Source organism: Nothobranchius furzeri, chromosome 1 (genome assembly GCF_043380555.1).
Source record: "Nothobranchius furzeri strain GRZ-AD chromosome 1, NfurGRZ-RIMD1, whole genome shotgun sequence".
Classification (NCBI taxonomy): Eukaryota; Metazoa; Chordata; class Actinopteri; order Cyprinodontiformes; family Nothobranchiidae; genus Nothobranchius; species Nothobranchius furzeri.
Window position 1 is genome coordinate 32270029 of NC_091741.1, and position 16247 is coordinate 32286275.

At 47.5% G+C, this 16247-nt stretch overlaps 1 protein-coding gene across 1 annotated transcript in view; it reads right to left on the minus strand.

Annotated features, from left to right (window-relative positions):
- svopl (SVOP-like) overlaps positions 1-16247 on the minus strand; it is a 70955-nt gene that overhangs the window by 31446 nt on the left and 23262 nt on the right. Inside the window, exon 2 of the mRNA XM_070554104.1 lies at positions 12705-12850. Coding sequence (XP_070410205.1) covers positions 12705-12843 — 139 coding nt within the window. The 5' untranslated portion in view covers positions 12844-12850. The remainder of the gene's footprint in view (positions 1-12704; positions 12851-16247) is intronic.

Genomic DNA, 16247 nt, shown 5'->3' on the forward strand with positions numbered 1-16247 from the left:
CTCCAGTAGCTTTGTTGTGTCGAAGAGAAGTCTCTGCTCCAAGGATTCTACGAACTTCAAGAAAGACTGATAAGAGTTTTGGATTCAATTTTTCCCCGGTTAAAGGTGCCCCGTATATCTAAGAATATCTTAATTAATTAATAAATCAGTAAATATTTACATATTTACAGAATTTATTGAAGAATCCAAAAGTAAGTTGAAGCTTACTAATTGTTCGCTCCTAATAACCCCAACATTAATTGGTGCAGCCCGCGTGAGGCTTGGATACACAGAGATTTCTATCCGACACAAACAAACAAATAAATCCAAAGAGCTTGAATTAAAAATAATCAGTTGTTCAGCCTTGAACCAGCAACAGAGTGGTGCTGATTTCGCTGAGCAGGAAGCTGCATCGAACTCTCACCAGTAACTCAGTGCTTCTTTAAAGGTGCAACGTGTAAATTAATTCTGGTTGACCTTTTAGGTTAAAAATTCAGTTTTTCCTCAAAGGTGCAACGTGTAATTAATTCTGGCTAACCTTTTAGGTTACAATTCAGTTCCTCATTAAAGGTGCAGTGTGTAAGTAATTCTGACTAACCCTTTTAGGCTAAAATTAACTGCTAATTTAGCGACTTTAACTCACAGTGGCTATTATAACTAACTGAAACCTTCACTCAAAGACTGATAACACCCTGTTTGCTAATATTCTGAAGGAATAACTAGCATATTTAACACTGCAAGTGTTGTAAGACGTTGCTACGGCAACGCACCAGCTTGTGCTAAAATACTGAAAGGAATAGTATTTTAAGCGTCAGTCACGGCATTCCGTGCAATCTTAAAACGCTAAAACCTGTGCGCACAAAGGTTAATTTAGTGTTTTTCTGCTACAAAGCTAGCAGTTGCTGCCCAAAAGGTGCAGCTTGAGCTATCTGCAGAAGCTCTACTAGACTATTTTTGGTTCGGTTGTTAAATGGAGGGACAGAGTAGTGAACTGACCAACTCCCAGCAACCAGGTGGCGCTGCGGCCCACGACTATGAACCTGGCCTACTTTCTGGACAAATATTGTCCAAACTGGTCGCGGTTGCTCGAGAACCCGACTACCCTTCTAGGGATTTCACTGAAGAACAGCGTAGCGTCGAGCTAGAAGCTGTAATTGATCAAATAGAAAACCCGGATGGTACAAAACCAATCCAGGTTCACTTAGCTAAGTTAGCCTTGATCCTCTATCAGAGAGAACTCCAACATGATCGAGAGATCATGAAGCTCCAGAGCATGCTAGCTGAAAGGCAGCAAAATGGAAGGCAGAAGGATGACGAGGAGGAAGACAGCACCGATTCTGGGGAAGATGGGGAGAAGACCCCGCCCCCTTCTGCTGATGACAACAGACAGTGGGAAGGGGGGGAACACCGTGACTCTGAGGCTGAGCCAGAGTGCTCTCCCACACCGGTACGAAAGCAAGCCGGCAAAGCCAACCAGGGTCCGCCCAGGACGATCGCCAAAGACCAATTGGTTTCCTCCACCCAAGGTAGCGAGGGACCGCCGTCCCGCCGTAAAGGTAGGCTACCTCCTGATACGTCTCCATACGATAATCAACAGTATGTGGTGTGGGACTCTCTGGACGGACGCACGCCGCAGGGGAGAGATGAAGCTTATCTGTCCCAATCTTCGGCCCCGTTCCCTACACACACACTAGGGCATTCAGGACCACCTAGGGGCCGAGGGCAGTTCGCCCTCGAACCCCAGGTTGGACCACCACCCTCATCTTCACAGCCTTCTCAATCAGTGAGAAGTCGACCAGCTGAGCGGCACCTCTATTTAGACCGCTCCCCCAGTCCACGAAGGGTGCAAGGTGCCGATTGGGGTTATGCACCCCAACCTGCACCTCAACCATCCACCCATCCTAGCTACTCCAGTACTCGGCATGCCGATAACCAGCTGCAGGACAAAGCATCCTACGCCAGTCCGTACCCGGACAAAGTGTATTACGCAGAAGCCCCAGTTGAAAGATGCAGGCTGCACTACGCAGACGTGCCCCGGGAGGAGGACCTCCCAAGACACCCACGTGACGTGCCAGCAGCCCGCCACAGCATGCCGAACCCCGATTTGGGCCCCAGGAGTCAACATTGGGAGCCCAGAGCACACCAGCGATATCCAGCGCCTTCTGAGACAGACCGTGGGTCAGAGTCAGAGGATGACGCGCCGTACCGTGAGTCAGGGCTCCGTGTACGTCAAATTGAATCGCTAGCTAAAGACATAGAACGCTTTGATCCTAACACCAATGAATCCAATGTTGACGATTATCTCAGGGAGATAGAACGTTGTCTGCTTGATCTTCCAGCACCCTCTTCAAGGGAAAAGCTCAAGCTAATTTGGAAAACCACATCTAGAACGGTGCACGGTTTCATGGAAACTCTACCACCTGACATTCGTGATCGGTACTCCTCGCTCTGCCGAGCGTTGAGAGATGAATACGCCACGTATGCAGACTCTGCGTCAGCTACAATGGGGGCCTTCTCCATCAAACACGGGAGGAACGAACCCCCCAGAGAGTATTATCGCAGACTCAAAAGTGCTTATTTCCAAGGTCGAAACGGCCCTGGGCTCGAGGAAGACCCTGCCTTCAGATCCCTGTTCATTCACAACCTGCACGAGTGTGTTCGCTCCGAAGTCTCAATGTATTGTCGGATGAAGAAACTGACAACTCAGGAGATTAGGAGATACGCTCAACAGGCTTGGGAAGCCGGCGGAAAGCCCCAAAAGGCTGACGCACATCACCGCGTCATGCACCTTGCTCCCGACGCCGAGCCGCGTTTGGAGCTCGAAGGCACAGAAGCTCCACCCACTAAGCCAAAATCTGCTAAACCTAGACCTGTTAAACCGCGAGAGCAGTCCCAATCTCCTCAACAGGGGAAGGGGGGTGCTGATTGGCCGCCTAGGTCTGGACAATCAGACAGGAAGTGGCCCAACCAAAACCAACGGCAAGCAGGTCGGAACAGTGGAAGGTTTAAGGAGCGCCGCCTACAGGTAGGTCCTGAACGCAAGTCCGCAGGTGAGTACTTGATCAAAGCCGACCTCCAGGAGATGTTTCAGCAGTTCCTAGCTAAACAGAAGGAACAGCTGAGATCTGCAGATGAGACCCCTGCACCAAAGTCTTCTTCTAAGAAGCCAGACCTGGAGCCAACGTCCGCATGACTAGGCGTGGCTCAACCCCCCAGCGTGGCCAGGACCTACCTGATCAGCTGGGGGAACACTACTGGTAGATCACAGGAGTCTCCTGAAATCTACCCCCCAGAGAAACCTGATACTAAATTTCTGAAGTTCCTTGGTGACTTAACAAACCATGATCATGCTCGCCGTTTGTACTGTGACACCAACATAGGGGGATGCATACAGGTTGATGCTCTGCTGGATACCGGCTCAGAAATCACCCTGATGTGCTCCACACTGTTCCGTCGCGTGTCTGACACCATGCAGTCGTTCGGGAAACCAGTCCAGGTAGAACCCTGTGACCTGAAAATCGCCAGCTACACCCAGACCCGGGAGTGTATCACTCACCGGGCGTGGCTGGACATCACCTTCCAAGACATGACTCTGGTTCACCCGTTTTATGTCTGCCAGCTAGACACTGAACCACTTCTCATTGGTCAGGACCTGCTTGAACGTCTAGCTCCCCTCATCGACTGCCAGAAGGGTCAACTGTGGGCCCAGGTGGACACACCTAAGCCCTGGAACCCGGATAGCAGCCGACCATCCTCCATTCTTGAAGTCAGCATAAGTGAGCAGCAAAACCCTTGTTCCAAGGTCATGCCCCTCCCTACAGCTCCCACAGACGATGTCCGCCTGCAAAGGCATGAAACCGCTCCTGGAACTCCGTTCCGCACACATTCATCTTTTCTCTGCTCGCTGAAGAACGTCAGCCTGCAGCCATATGCACCACACATAGTTGGTGGTCTTACCATCAACTGCACCCACATCTCAGATGCTCGCCTTGCTCTTTGGTCTGAAAAGTCAGCCATCAGCCAGCAGACGTTTGAACACCTGCGTCAGAAGGACCCCCTTCTGGTCAGTGTGACACGTAGCCATCGGCTCTTGTCACCTACTTGGCCGCAGAGGCTCCTGAAAGCGCCAGAGGTCTGCTCTCTGACTATCCAACTTGGAGCAAGACAGCTCACACATACATTCAGCATCATACCACAGCTTGATCCACCTGCACTCATTGGAGCAGATCTGCTGGTTCGACTCGGTGCCCAGCTGGACACTTGCAATCAAGTCCTTTGGGCCCGGGCCACACCATCCTCTGAGCCTCGCTCAGAAGGCCCTGAACACTTGCTGTCCGGACAGACCATTCCACAGGCCTGCCGTGCAGTGGTTGAGGCCAGCACGGTTCTGCCCCCACTGGTCAAAGGAGTGCCTGTTCGTCTGACTCTGATGAAGCATCAGAAGCTGCCAGGCACCCAAGCCTTCTTCCAGCCATCACCACACTTCTTGGAGCTCAACAGACAGGTTGGTGCAGACACATTCAGTACTTTCCCTTCACAAATGATTACCATCAAGCGGCATGAAGCCCTTCCTGAGGAACCCATTTGCAGTGCAACCTTAGATACTGACGGCGGTCAGTGTCTAACGGTTTTTGCAATAAATACTCAACCCTCTGAGTCACCGGTTGAAAGCCCGGAACACCAGAGACCCTCCTCCTCTGAACCTTATGACGGCTTCGAGGCCGAAGTCAGCCAGCAGCTTGACAAAGCGGATGCGCTGGAGTCAGAGGAGCAGAGAGCAGCGCTTAGAAGCCTGTTCTATGAGTTTCAGTCCATCTTATCCAGGGACTCCCTGGACTGTGGACTCACAAACCTGCACACGGTTCGCATTCCGACGAACCCGAATGCCCCTCCTACTTTTGTACGTCAGTACAAGATTCCCCTCGCTGCTTATGAGTCGATCCAGGAGATCCTCGATCAGCTGAAGGAGAAAAACATCATCAGAGACTGTAACTCCACTTACAACTCTCCCATCTGGCCGGTTCTGAAACCGACTGGGAAATGGCGTCTCACCATAGACTATCGTGCACTGAACAAACAAGTACCTCTCTCCAGGTGGCCTATGATCCATTTAGATCAGGAGCTAGCCAGAGTCAGAGATGCTCGTTTCTTCTCTACGGTTGACGTAGCCAACGGCTTCTGGACCATGAAGGTTGAGCCGGCGGACCAGTATAAACTGGCTTTCTCCTTTGGAAATCGCCAATATACTTGGAACCGCTGCCCCTTTGGCTACTCTAACTCACCTGCAGAGTTCAACATCTTCCTCCACAAAGCCATGTCAGATGCTGCTTCTAGAGGGAACCTCATATATGTCGATGACATCTTGATGAGGAGTCGAACCTTCGAGGAGCACCTGGCCGAACTCCGTCACGTGCTGCAACAGCTCGCTGACGCCGGAGCTAAATTGGCGATTCTCAAGGGACAGTGGTGTCGAACCAAAGTGGAGTATGTTGGACTGCTGGTTGGCCCTAATGGAGTCGAGCCCCAAGCGGGACGCATTAGAGCCATTCAGGACATCAAAGCCCCAGCTAACCTGACTGAACTCAGGAGCTTCCTCGGAGTCTGCAACTACTCCAGGCAGTTCATTGAGGAGTACGCTGAAACAGCGAGGCCCCTCACTGAGCTGCTTCGGAACGACACACCTTTCGTGGGGGACAGACCCCAAGAACTCTCCTTCCAGTTCCTAAAACAGAAGTTGGCGTCCGCACCCTGTCTGGCTTACCCAGACAAGGATAAAGAGTTCTACATAGAGGCTACTTTCTCCTCTCACTGTCTGAGCGCTGCTTTGAAGCAGAAACACGACCAGGACATGAGAGTTGTGGCATACGCCAGCAAGCCTCTGAGCAAGGTGGAACTCCAGTTCTCAGACTGCGAGAGAGCTCTCCTCTCTACAGTCTGGGCCGTCGAACACTTTCGTAGTTACATCGGTGGACAGAAAGTGATCATTGAAACGTGTCATCAGCCTGTCACCTTCCTAAACAGCCAGCGACTGCGCGAAGGAAGAGTGTCAAACAGCCGCATTGCGACGTGGATGATGGTGCTCCAAGGATACAACATTGAGGTCAAGTATGGTCAGAACACCAAGCTAGCGCTAGGACAAGGGCTAGCAGGCTGCCAGCACTGTGACTCTGACTCCGTCTTGGGCCCCCTGGACACACCTGCCGCAGTCTACCCAACCGCATCCAATCATCGCTACTTTGATGAGAATGTTTGCCAAGGGCTTCCGAAAGTTTACACTGATGGATGCGCCTACCTTCACGAAGGCCAGCTCCATGCTGGGGTTGGAGTCGTTTGGGTGGACTGTGACACTAAGCAACCAAATCACTACCGGTTGGGCCAAAAGTCTAGTCAGTACGCCAAAATTGCTGCAGTGTTGATAACCCTCCAGCAGGCGGCAGCCTTGGACATCACTCAAATCGTCCTTTGCTCAGATTCAAACTACGCTAGACACAGCTTCATTTCTCACTTCCCCATGTGGAAGGAGAACAACATGAAAAATGCCAGGAACAGAGACGTGAAACACTCGGAGTTATTCCTAGCGTGTGATCTGCTCACCACTGAGAAAGGCATAATGGTCTACTGGAAAAAGGTCAAAGGTCACTCCAGGACCCTAGGTCCGGAGAAAGATGGTAATGACGAAGCTGACCGCCTTGCTAAGCTCGGTGCTGACCAGGGAACCTGCTGGGAATTCAAAGGCGAGTGGCTTCCACCCAAGGCCGTTCACGAGGTCTGCGCGATTACTCGTCGCCATGCTAAACAGGCAGACGAACCTCGGACCGTTGAGGTACCCGTGTTTCTAGGCAGACAACCACATGACGCGGACCTAGTCACCATGCAGGAACAAGATCCTGACCTGAAGCTCATCCGCGAGCTTCTCCAAAAGGGCTCGATGTCTAAACAACCATCACCACCTATTGGCGCAAGCCAAGATTTGGTAAACCTGCATCGTCAACTCACGCATCTGAAACTACAAAACGATTTGTTAGTTTACATGCGTGACGACCACAGCCCGCCGCGCTGGGTTGTTCCACTCGACCACAGAGGAGTAATGCTTGCCTACGCCCACGACGCTCCGGTCGGAGGTCACCGCGGAGCAAACGCTACCCTCGCGTCACTGACAGAAGTAGCATATTGGCCATCGATGTCCAAGGATGTACACAGCTATGTCCAAAGCTGCCTCATCTGTGCCCAGTTTCAACCCTCCCAGCCGCTTGCTAGAGCACCACTGCAACGCAGGGGAATAACCTTCCCTTGGTCCCACCTGCAGATCGACTGGGTTGGACCGGTTCCCAAATCGGCAAGAGGAAACAAATATATGCTAACTGTAACTTGCAGTTTCACAAAGTGGGTTGAGTGCCTTCCAGCGCCAAACGATACAGCCGTCACAACCGCTGTACTGCTGATTAACCACGTTTTCAGTCGATGGGGACTTCCACTCTGCATTGACTCTGACCGGGGAACTCATTTCACATCCAGTGTAATGACGTCCCTGTTTGAACTTCTGGGAGTGGAAGTGAGATTCCACCTCCCCTATCACCCACAGTCATCCGGACAGGTCGAACGGATGAACCGCACGGTCGTCTCTATGCTCAAAAAGTACGTCTGCTCCACTGGGAAGGACTGGGACGTCAAGCTCCCTCTGGTCCTGATGGCCATACGGTCCACTCCCCAGCGATCCACGGGGGTTACGCCCTTTGAGATGATGACCGGCAGACTGATGACTCTACCACTGCACCTCCTGTATCACCCAGAGGATGTCAGTGTTGCCACTGCCTATACCGCTCATCAGTATGTGGCAGACTTGAAAACACACCTCAGAGCTACGTTCGCGCACGCTCAGAAGAAACTGGAGACCAACGTAGAAGGCGCTAAAGCCTACTACGACCAAAAGACAACCAGCCGCGAATACGAGGTGGGTGACAAAGTATTCTACTTTCTGTTCGCCCAACCGGCACGCAAACCTAAGAAGTTCCTGCCCTGCTGGTCAGGACCATTTGAGATTGTGGCAAAACTCTCTCCAGTTGCATACAGGTTACGCATCACCAAAGCGAGACAGGAGCCTGTCTACAAATGGGTGCGTGCGAACCAAATCAAACCCTACATCAAACCATCCCCGCGGGTACAGAGACCAGACTCCCCGCAGGAGGTAGACGTAGTCTCCACATAGTTCTATACATGGAAATGGAAAGGGGGGGAAAGTGCACGTTTAACCCACTAACATGTACTAACCGACAAAGAACCAGCCCCCCCCCCCCCCCCCCCCCCCCCCCGCCATCCCTTTCACTAACCAAGAGAAACTCCTTCCTAGACCGCTAACAGGACGTACCTACTAAAACCTTACAGGGTACTCTGGTACCTATACTAGGCTCTGATTAATGAATCTCTACGTGCAATCAAGACTTTGTCTGAAACCATACATCAGGATATTGTGTACACACGAGTGGTGAGAGATTTGATGCAGGACCTGCTCAGGGAAGTAAGTTCCACGCTGGACAGCTTGGTTGAAAGTCGTATTTCCCCGTACTTGGTACCACTGGACCTGCTCAAAGTTAGCTTGACAGCTGCTACCCCTCTACTGTGCACCTTTCACAAATCCACCTAGCGTACAGCCTAGGTAGTGCAATTCCCAGTCGCGTTGATGCAGAAAATTAGAACTCGGTTTCCTGTTACATGTTCCCATAATTGTGACACCTCACATCTATAGGTTTAAGTCGATGCTGAACTTTGGTATTTGAAAGGACGGTAGGCATTTCCACTTTGAACTAGAAACCTGACACTCCATCACCTCAACCTCGAACAGCATGACTCAGAGATTGAGATCATGGACGCTTTCCAGGGTTATAACTTTGCCTTCGATTTAGAAATTGACCAACAATTACTGATTGAAGGAACCAAATTTGTTAAGTTCACACAAACCCCGCGTGAACTTACTTTGACGCCCATGAATAGATACCCAAGACGCTACATTGACACAGATTATACCACCTTAATCTGCACATTGGTCGCCCTGGGGATGGGATGGCCCATCACGGCCGTGATTGCTTATTCCGCCTACAGGCGTGTTAAGAAACTCCAAGATAAGATGCACTTGCTCACCTACGGTGTGCCTCGTAACCGCGTTCGGGGAGACTCCAAGCGTGAATGTACCACACCTGTCTAAAGGGGGTGAGCAACATTTTCTTTGTTATTCTGTAACCCTAAGAGTAGTTCTCATTTTAGTCTACCTCACATATTTATCTGAGTGTTGCAGTATGTCACATTCTTTATAAGCTACACACTGACTGTATGACCTAAGAATGTATTTTATGAGACCTCAAGGTTGCTATGAATTTTCTTGGATGTTATATGTTTTTTTTTTGGGTTTTCTGTATTTTGTTTCGTACTTGGTCACATATTAACTAGTGGTTATGTGCCGGCCCAGCTCAGTCTGTCAATGACTCTGTCTGACGCACCAGCACATTGTAGTACCTCTTAGTTTTATGGTCCTTGTTTTAGCCCAAAGACTGTCCTGATCCACCCTTTGGACCAAAAAGGGGGGAATCTTGGGACCACATAGGTCAATGCGCGTTTGCGAACTATGGACCTCGTACATCACCGCGTGCTCCATAAACTGAACTGTATGGCCGGCGGTGAGATGCCTTTGTGTCCCCTCGTGGAGTTAACCGCCCACCGACCTTCCTCCTTCTACACTACTACCTCTCGCATGGACGACATCATCATTGCGTACCACTTGCGTGAGTGGCTTCTTCTCGTTATGCGCGTTGGGGACTATCCCGTTTCCTATCCTCTTTTGTTTTGTGCCTGACCAGGATCCAAGACAAAGGCAAAGACCAAAGGCGCCAGGATCCAAGACAAAGACCAAAGACAAAGGCGTCAAAGGAGACCAACGTCCTAAGGGACAAACCCACCTGTGCTTCCGACGATCGAGCTTTGGGCGCGATCCCAGAAACCAAAAGGGGGAATGTTGAGGGTCTGACCTCATGAGGAAATTACTATGCAGTGATTTTCTCCAAAATGACTGTGCTTAAATTGCTCTGAAAAGCAAATAATCACATCAGCGCCAAGAAACTTCATTTCCCATGATGCTTTGCACACGGAAGCATTGTGATGACGTCACCGCCTAATACCAGAAACACGATCTGCGGGAGGCGGGAGCTTGGACAGCTTTCCCGCGACTTCAAAGACTATAAATCATGAATGAGACAAAGAAACCTCGTTCTTTTGCCCAGGATACCTGGCGGTAAGGACACGCTTGTCGAACGCTCCGACAACTTGAGCACGCGGAAGCTCTAAGTGCCCAAGTTGAGCCACGCAACCGCTGGAAACCACTCCACCATCATCGGGACCTGACTGGGAACGAGCGGAGCTCCATCCAGCTCTCAGAGACGCTGTAAGTTGTCAAACTCAGCACAAAAGAAACTTCGTTCTCTTTGTGTCCAGCCCGTGGAGAAACACTCGTGGAGCCAAACAACGGAGAAAGCATCAAACCGACGGATGACGCTGAAAACTGCGGAGAAAAACGGAGAACCGTCAAATCATAACAGCGGGGGACGCCTCGCTCTTCTGGTGATCAGAAAACTCATTTCTCTCTCTCCTTTTCTTCTCCCGTTTCCTCTATAGTCCAGAATAAGCAATAAAACCGCGCTATTGCTTAAAAAGTAGCTTCGTGTTTTCCTCTTTCGCTCCCAAAACACGTCCTTCGGGTCATTTTGAACAAATAAACTGCTTATTGATCATTGTTTGGTATCTTTAAATGTTTTCTGCTTGGCCACGTGGTTAAACTAAAAGATATTATTCGTGATTAATCCTTTGTGTTGTTTCATGATCCTTTGAAATGTTTTGAGTGAATTTAAGGTTAAGTTACTGATGATTCTAAGTGCCTTGGAAGTTAAAGTGCAAGTTGCCACCCACACTTTAGCCAGACAAAGGGGTCAGCCATCTTGCATACAGACTCCATTTTAGAAACACACACACATACATACACACAAAACACCTTGAACATTATTTTGAATATACATCCTTTTATTATATCACATGGTTATTAGTCATTTATGCCACTGTTTATTCATTTGACAAATTGTTAATTAAACGTTATAAAATTCAGATTTTCGTCTCCAGTAGCTTTGTTGTGTCGAAGAGAAGTCTCTGCTCCAAGGATTCTACGAACTTCAAGAAAGACTGATAAGAGTTTTGGATTCAATTTTTCCCCGGTTAAAGGGGAATGGTGCCCCGTATATCTAAGAATATGTTAGTTAATTAATAAATCAGTAAATATTTACATATTTACAGAATTTATTGAAGAATCCAAAAGTAAGTTGAAGCTTACTAATTGTTCGCTCCTAATAACCCCAACAGGGTCTTGTTCACCAGTGAGGGAAAACTGGAGCGTGAGATTTGATAGGTGGATCGGTGCTGCATCTGCAGTGATGCGGGCGTTGTACCGGTCTGTCGTGGTAAAGAGAGAGCTGAGTCAGAAGGTGAAGCTCTCGATTTTCCGGTGGATCTACGTTCCTACCCTCACCTATGGTCATGAGCTTTGGGTAGTGACCGAAAGAACGAGATCACGGATACAAGTGGCCGAAATAGGTTTTCTCCGCAGGGCGGATGGATTCTACCAGATGATTGTTTTGTTATAAATTTTGGTCTGTCGGACTGTCTGAGATCGGTTGAACCTCGACCTCAAGGTACCCGAAGCTCGTAGGTTAGCTCCAATACAACCCGTCCGGTCTTGAGATGTCTCTGAGTCACAACGAGAAGCTGGAATGCTTGTCAGCGTCTAAGGTGGATGTTTGGCTCTTAAAAGAACCGTTTGGCTGTGTCAGCTTGCAGCGTGCAGAGAGGCTGTTGACTGTATGTCAAAAGAGAAGTCTCGAAGACGCTTGTTCCCGATTTGGCTGAACCGGGAGTCAGCTGGAAACTGAATGAATCAGGAAGTAATTCTTGTTTATTAAACTACTTTGTTATGATGTCTGGTCGAGTTTGGCCAATCAGAATTTGACACGTTTCTGAGTTTTTACCAACATCCGTCAGAAAGCCACGCCCTCCTCAGATACAAAGATGTTTTAACCTTAATGAGTATCTTATTGTGATGTGTATGCGTGTAAACAACGATTAACGTGTTAAATCAAACACACACTCATCTGTGATGTAAATGGATCGTTGTTAGAACAAGATTCATTTTAAATTCATGGATTTAAGCACAGATTATTCAAACATCTGATTTAAACATCTTGTTCATCCATCACATCTGATTATTTTACGTATAACTGTAACATCGTGGAGTCTTCACTTGTTCAGAGTGAAGACTGCTGATGTCTGGATTGTCCACAGATATAGCAGGAGACCTTGAGGGAAACGGTTACGTCTCCAGTGAGGAACAATAAGTTGGCAAAGGGTTGTTTTGGGCGTCCGGCCCCGACTGATGGTGCAGCCTTCAATGTGTATGAAAGGTTATGGTGCAGGGTGTCCCCCAGCGCTTTATAACTCATTTTCTGGGGGAAACCCTGTGGTGTGTTAATTAGATGGTGAAGAATTGACCCCTTTCATTCGTAACACTTGCTTTGAAACAACTTCCAAAAATCTTCAGAAGGTCTTTGCGTCCAGCCTTAGTGGTCTCCTGGTGTAGGTCCGGACCCGTTTCAGAGGGTGGAAGGGGAAGCATTTAAAATGGTTTCTGTTAAACTCACTGATGTTGTTGGTGGTGGTGGTGGTGGCTCCACCCATTGGGGTCTCAGCAGCTTTTTCCTGCAGCTCCACCTCTGAAGGCACCTCCATCTCCTGCAGATGAATGGCGCTGACCAACTGAGTTCTCATGGAGTCCATCATCCTGAAACTAGAACCAGTTGTGGAGGTCAAACTACATGCAGGAACTCCTCAAAGCTTCAGTGCTGAACAGAAACAATATTTAAGTTTCCAATCAGATCTTAGGTGTAGACAGACAGACAGACCAGGACCCCACAATGCAGCTCAAACATTGAAGCAATCCCGGAAGTACCAAAAACTGCAGTTCCACCCTCATCCACTAGGGGCTGGTGTCAGAAGCGAGCAAATCCTCATTGACTCCCATGTTAAAAATACCAATTTCACAGCAGAAATAAACATGTTTACAGCCTGGTACCAGAACATGTTTTTGGTTTAAATGATCTAGTTTACACTCATGACAACTCTGAGGGGGGTGAATGTTTTTCTCACTCTTCTGTTTAAGTGTATTAAAAGCCTAAAATTCTGTATAATTAATGAGCATCAGACCCACGTGACCACAGAGCTAGCTCCGTGGAAAGGCCTCAGTAGAGCCTCGGTCTGGCCTGGAAACTGCTCCGGGATTTTGAGTCTCTGTGTGTGTGTATTCTTGTTTGGATATTATTTGTGCAATTGTTGGACAAAATGACTTGCTGTGGCATTAATTGCACTAAGAGAGCGTCCAAGGAGTCTCCACTTCATTTTTTTCGGTAAGTAAAATTATTATCATTATTATTATTATTATTATTATTATTATTAAAAGAGTGGGCAGCAGAGGGCGACAACGTCCTCTGCTGCCCACGGATAAACGGAGAAGGAAGTGACGCCACCATCAGCGTCAGCCTGACGAAGTCTGCAGCCGCAGACGAAACGTCGCGACAAAACAGGTAAACAAAACTGTTTCTGTGTTTTAAAAAGAACGACTGCATGAAATTAGAACCACGACACAGCAAGAACACACCTAAGACGTTCAAAGAGAAATACGGACAACAAGGAACGAAGGACTTCCGCCGTTTGGAACGATTACACCAGAAACGCGCACGTCTAAGAAACCACCGTCGCTTCTGTTTAAGATGCCGGGACGAAAACATCACACCCACAAGCCTACAGCTGAAAACACCGATCCGGACCCAGACAGCACAGAACATAATAGAAAGAGCACAGAGAGCACTGCTCAAGGAGAGGATAAGGAACGTCATAACCAAACAGAGGCGTGTGGAGGACGAACTGGAAAGAGGACACCTGGACTTGAAAAGGAATTACAAACTTGATAAACAAATGGAGGAACTAATTAAAGGACACATGATGGAAAAACAGGAACAAGAGTTCATAAAAGTGAAAGAAAGACACATAAAGAAGTTAAACAGACTCATAAACAAGAAAAAGAGGGGAGAAATACAAGGCAACTCCACACCAAACTCATGGGTATGTAATATTTCACAATACAAACTAACAGAAGCAGAAGAGAGCATATTAAAGAAAGGTTTAAACTTCGCAGTCACACCAAAAGAAATACCATATGATGAATTTATCGTAGCAACAGAACTAGCATGTCAACAGATCACAGATGAGGGAAAGAAAGCAGAACTCAGAAATAACGTAGTTGGGATATTAAAAAACAGCCAAATTCAACACAGCAATATTACAAAAGAAGAACAATCAGCCATGACAGCTTTATCCAAAAATGAACAGATAATTATTCTACCGGCAGATAAAGGAAGAACCACAGTAGTTATGGACAGAGAAAAATATAAACAACAGATGAAACGGATGCTAGAGGACAAAAATACATATGAAATACTTAAAAAAGATCCAACAGAAAACATTAAGAAAAACATGAAAAAATGACTGAAGCCACTGCACGAAAAAGGCAAAATAACAGAAAAAATGTACAAACACTGGATTCCCACAGCAAACATAACACCAAGAATATATGGAACACCAAAAATACACAAACAAAACACCACTTAGACCAATAGTTGACAGCATAGGTACACCAACATACAACATGGCAAAAGATATCAGCAGAATCATCAGCCCGTTATTAGGAAATACAGACCAACACTGCAAAAATAGTATAGAACTGGCAAAAGAACTAAAGGAAATTACAATAGAAGACAACGACATACTCATCTCACATGACGTCACATCCCTGTTCACAAAAACACCAACCCAAAAAACCATAGACATAGTAGTTAACAGAATCAGACAAGACAAGACTTTACACAAAAGGACAAACCTCACAGCAGATGACATAGCACAACTGATAGGACTGGTAGCTAACTCCACTTACTTCACATACGATAACACAATATACAAACAACTGGAAGGCTTCGCCATGGGTAACCCGTTATCAGCCACCCTGTGCCAGTTTTTCATGGAAGACCTGGAGCAGAAAGCCATAGCCACCGCCCCCCCAAACTGCAAAATAAAACTATGGAAACGCTACGTGGACGACATACTGGAAATCATACCAACAGGACAAACAGAAACACTAACACAACACTTAAACAATATTGACGACACGGGCAACATAAAATTCACTTATGAGTCAGAAACAGAAGGCAGCATAGCATTTATGGACATGAAAATCACCAGACAGACCGACGGGACCCTAAACATAAACACATACAGGAAACCAACACACACAGACCAATATCTATTATGGACATCAGAACACCCCACCATACACAACATGTCTGTAATCAGAACATTATATCACCGAGCAAACATGGTAACAGAAGAGAGAGACCGTAAACAAGAGGACAAACACATACAACACGCTTTAAAGACCTGCAGATACCCGACATGGGCAATAAACAAAGGAAAACAACAACAATAGAAAGAAAAAACAACCAAAGCAAAGAACCAGAAACCCAGAAAGACAAGAACCAGAACCAGTGATAACCCTACCATACATCAGAGGCATAACAGAAAAAATAAGAGCAACAATGAAAAAACACAACATAAACACACCAACAAAGCCATACACAACAGTTAGAAACAGACTAGTGCACCCAAAAGACAAAATATCAGCTGGACAAAAATGTGGAGCCGTTTACGAAATCCCATGCAAACTCTGCAATAAAACCTTACCATACCATAGCAAGTGTATTTATACAGCACATTTAAACACGGCATGAGAGCCGAACAAAGTGCTGAACAAAAACACAATAAAAACAATCAAAAATAAAAACTAAAACCATTAAAATCAAGTAATTCAAATAGAAAAGAAAAGGAGAAAGAGAATAAGTTAGCCTGAAGGAAAAGCCAGAGAGTAAAAGTGAGTTTTTAAACGAGACTTAAAAAGGGAAAGAGAGGACGAGAGTCTGATCAGGAGGGGCGAGTGGTTCCAGAGCTTCGGTGCACAAACTGAAAAGGCGCGCTCCCCGCGGGACTTAAAGCGGGAGCTAGGGACATGGAGGAGGTGCTGGTCCGCTAATCGGAGGGATCTTGTAGGGACGTAAGGGTGAATGAGCTCAGACAAGTAG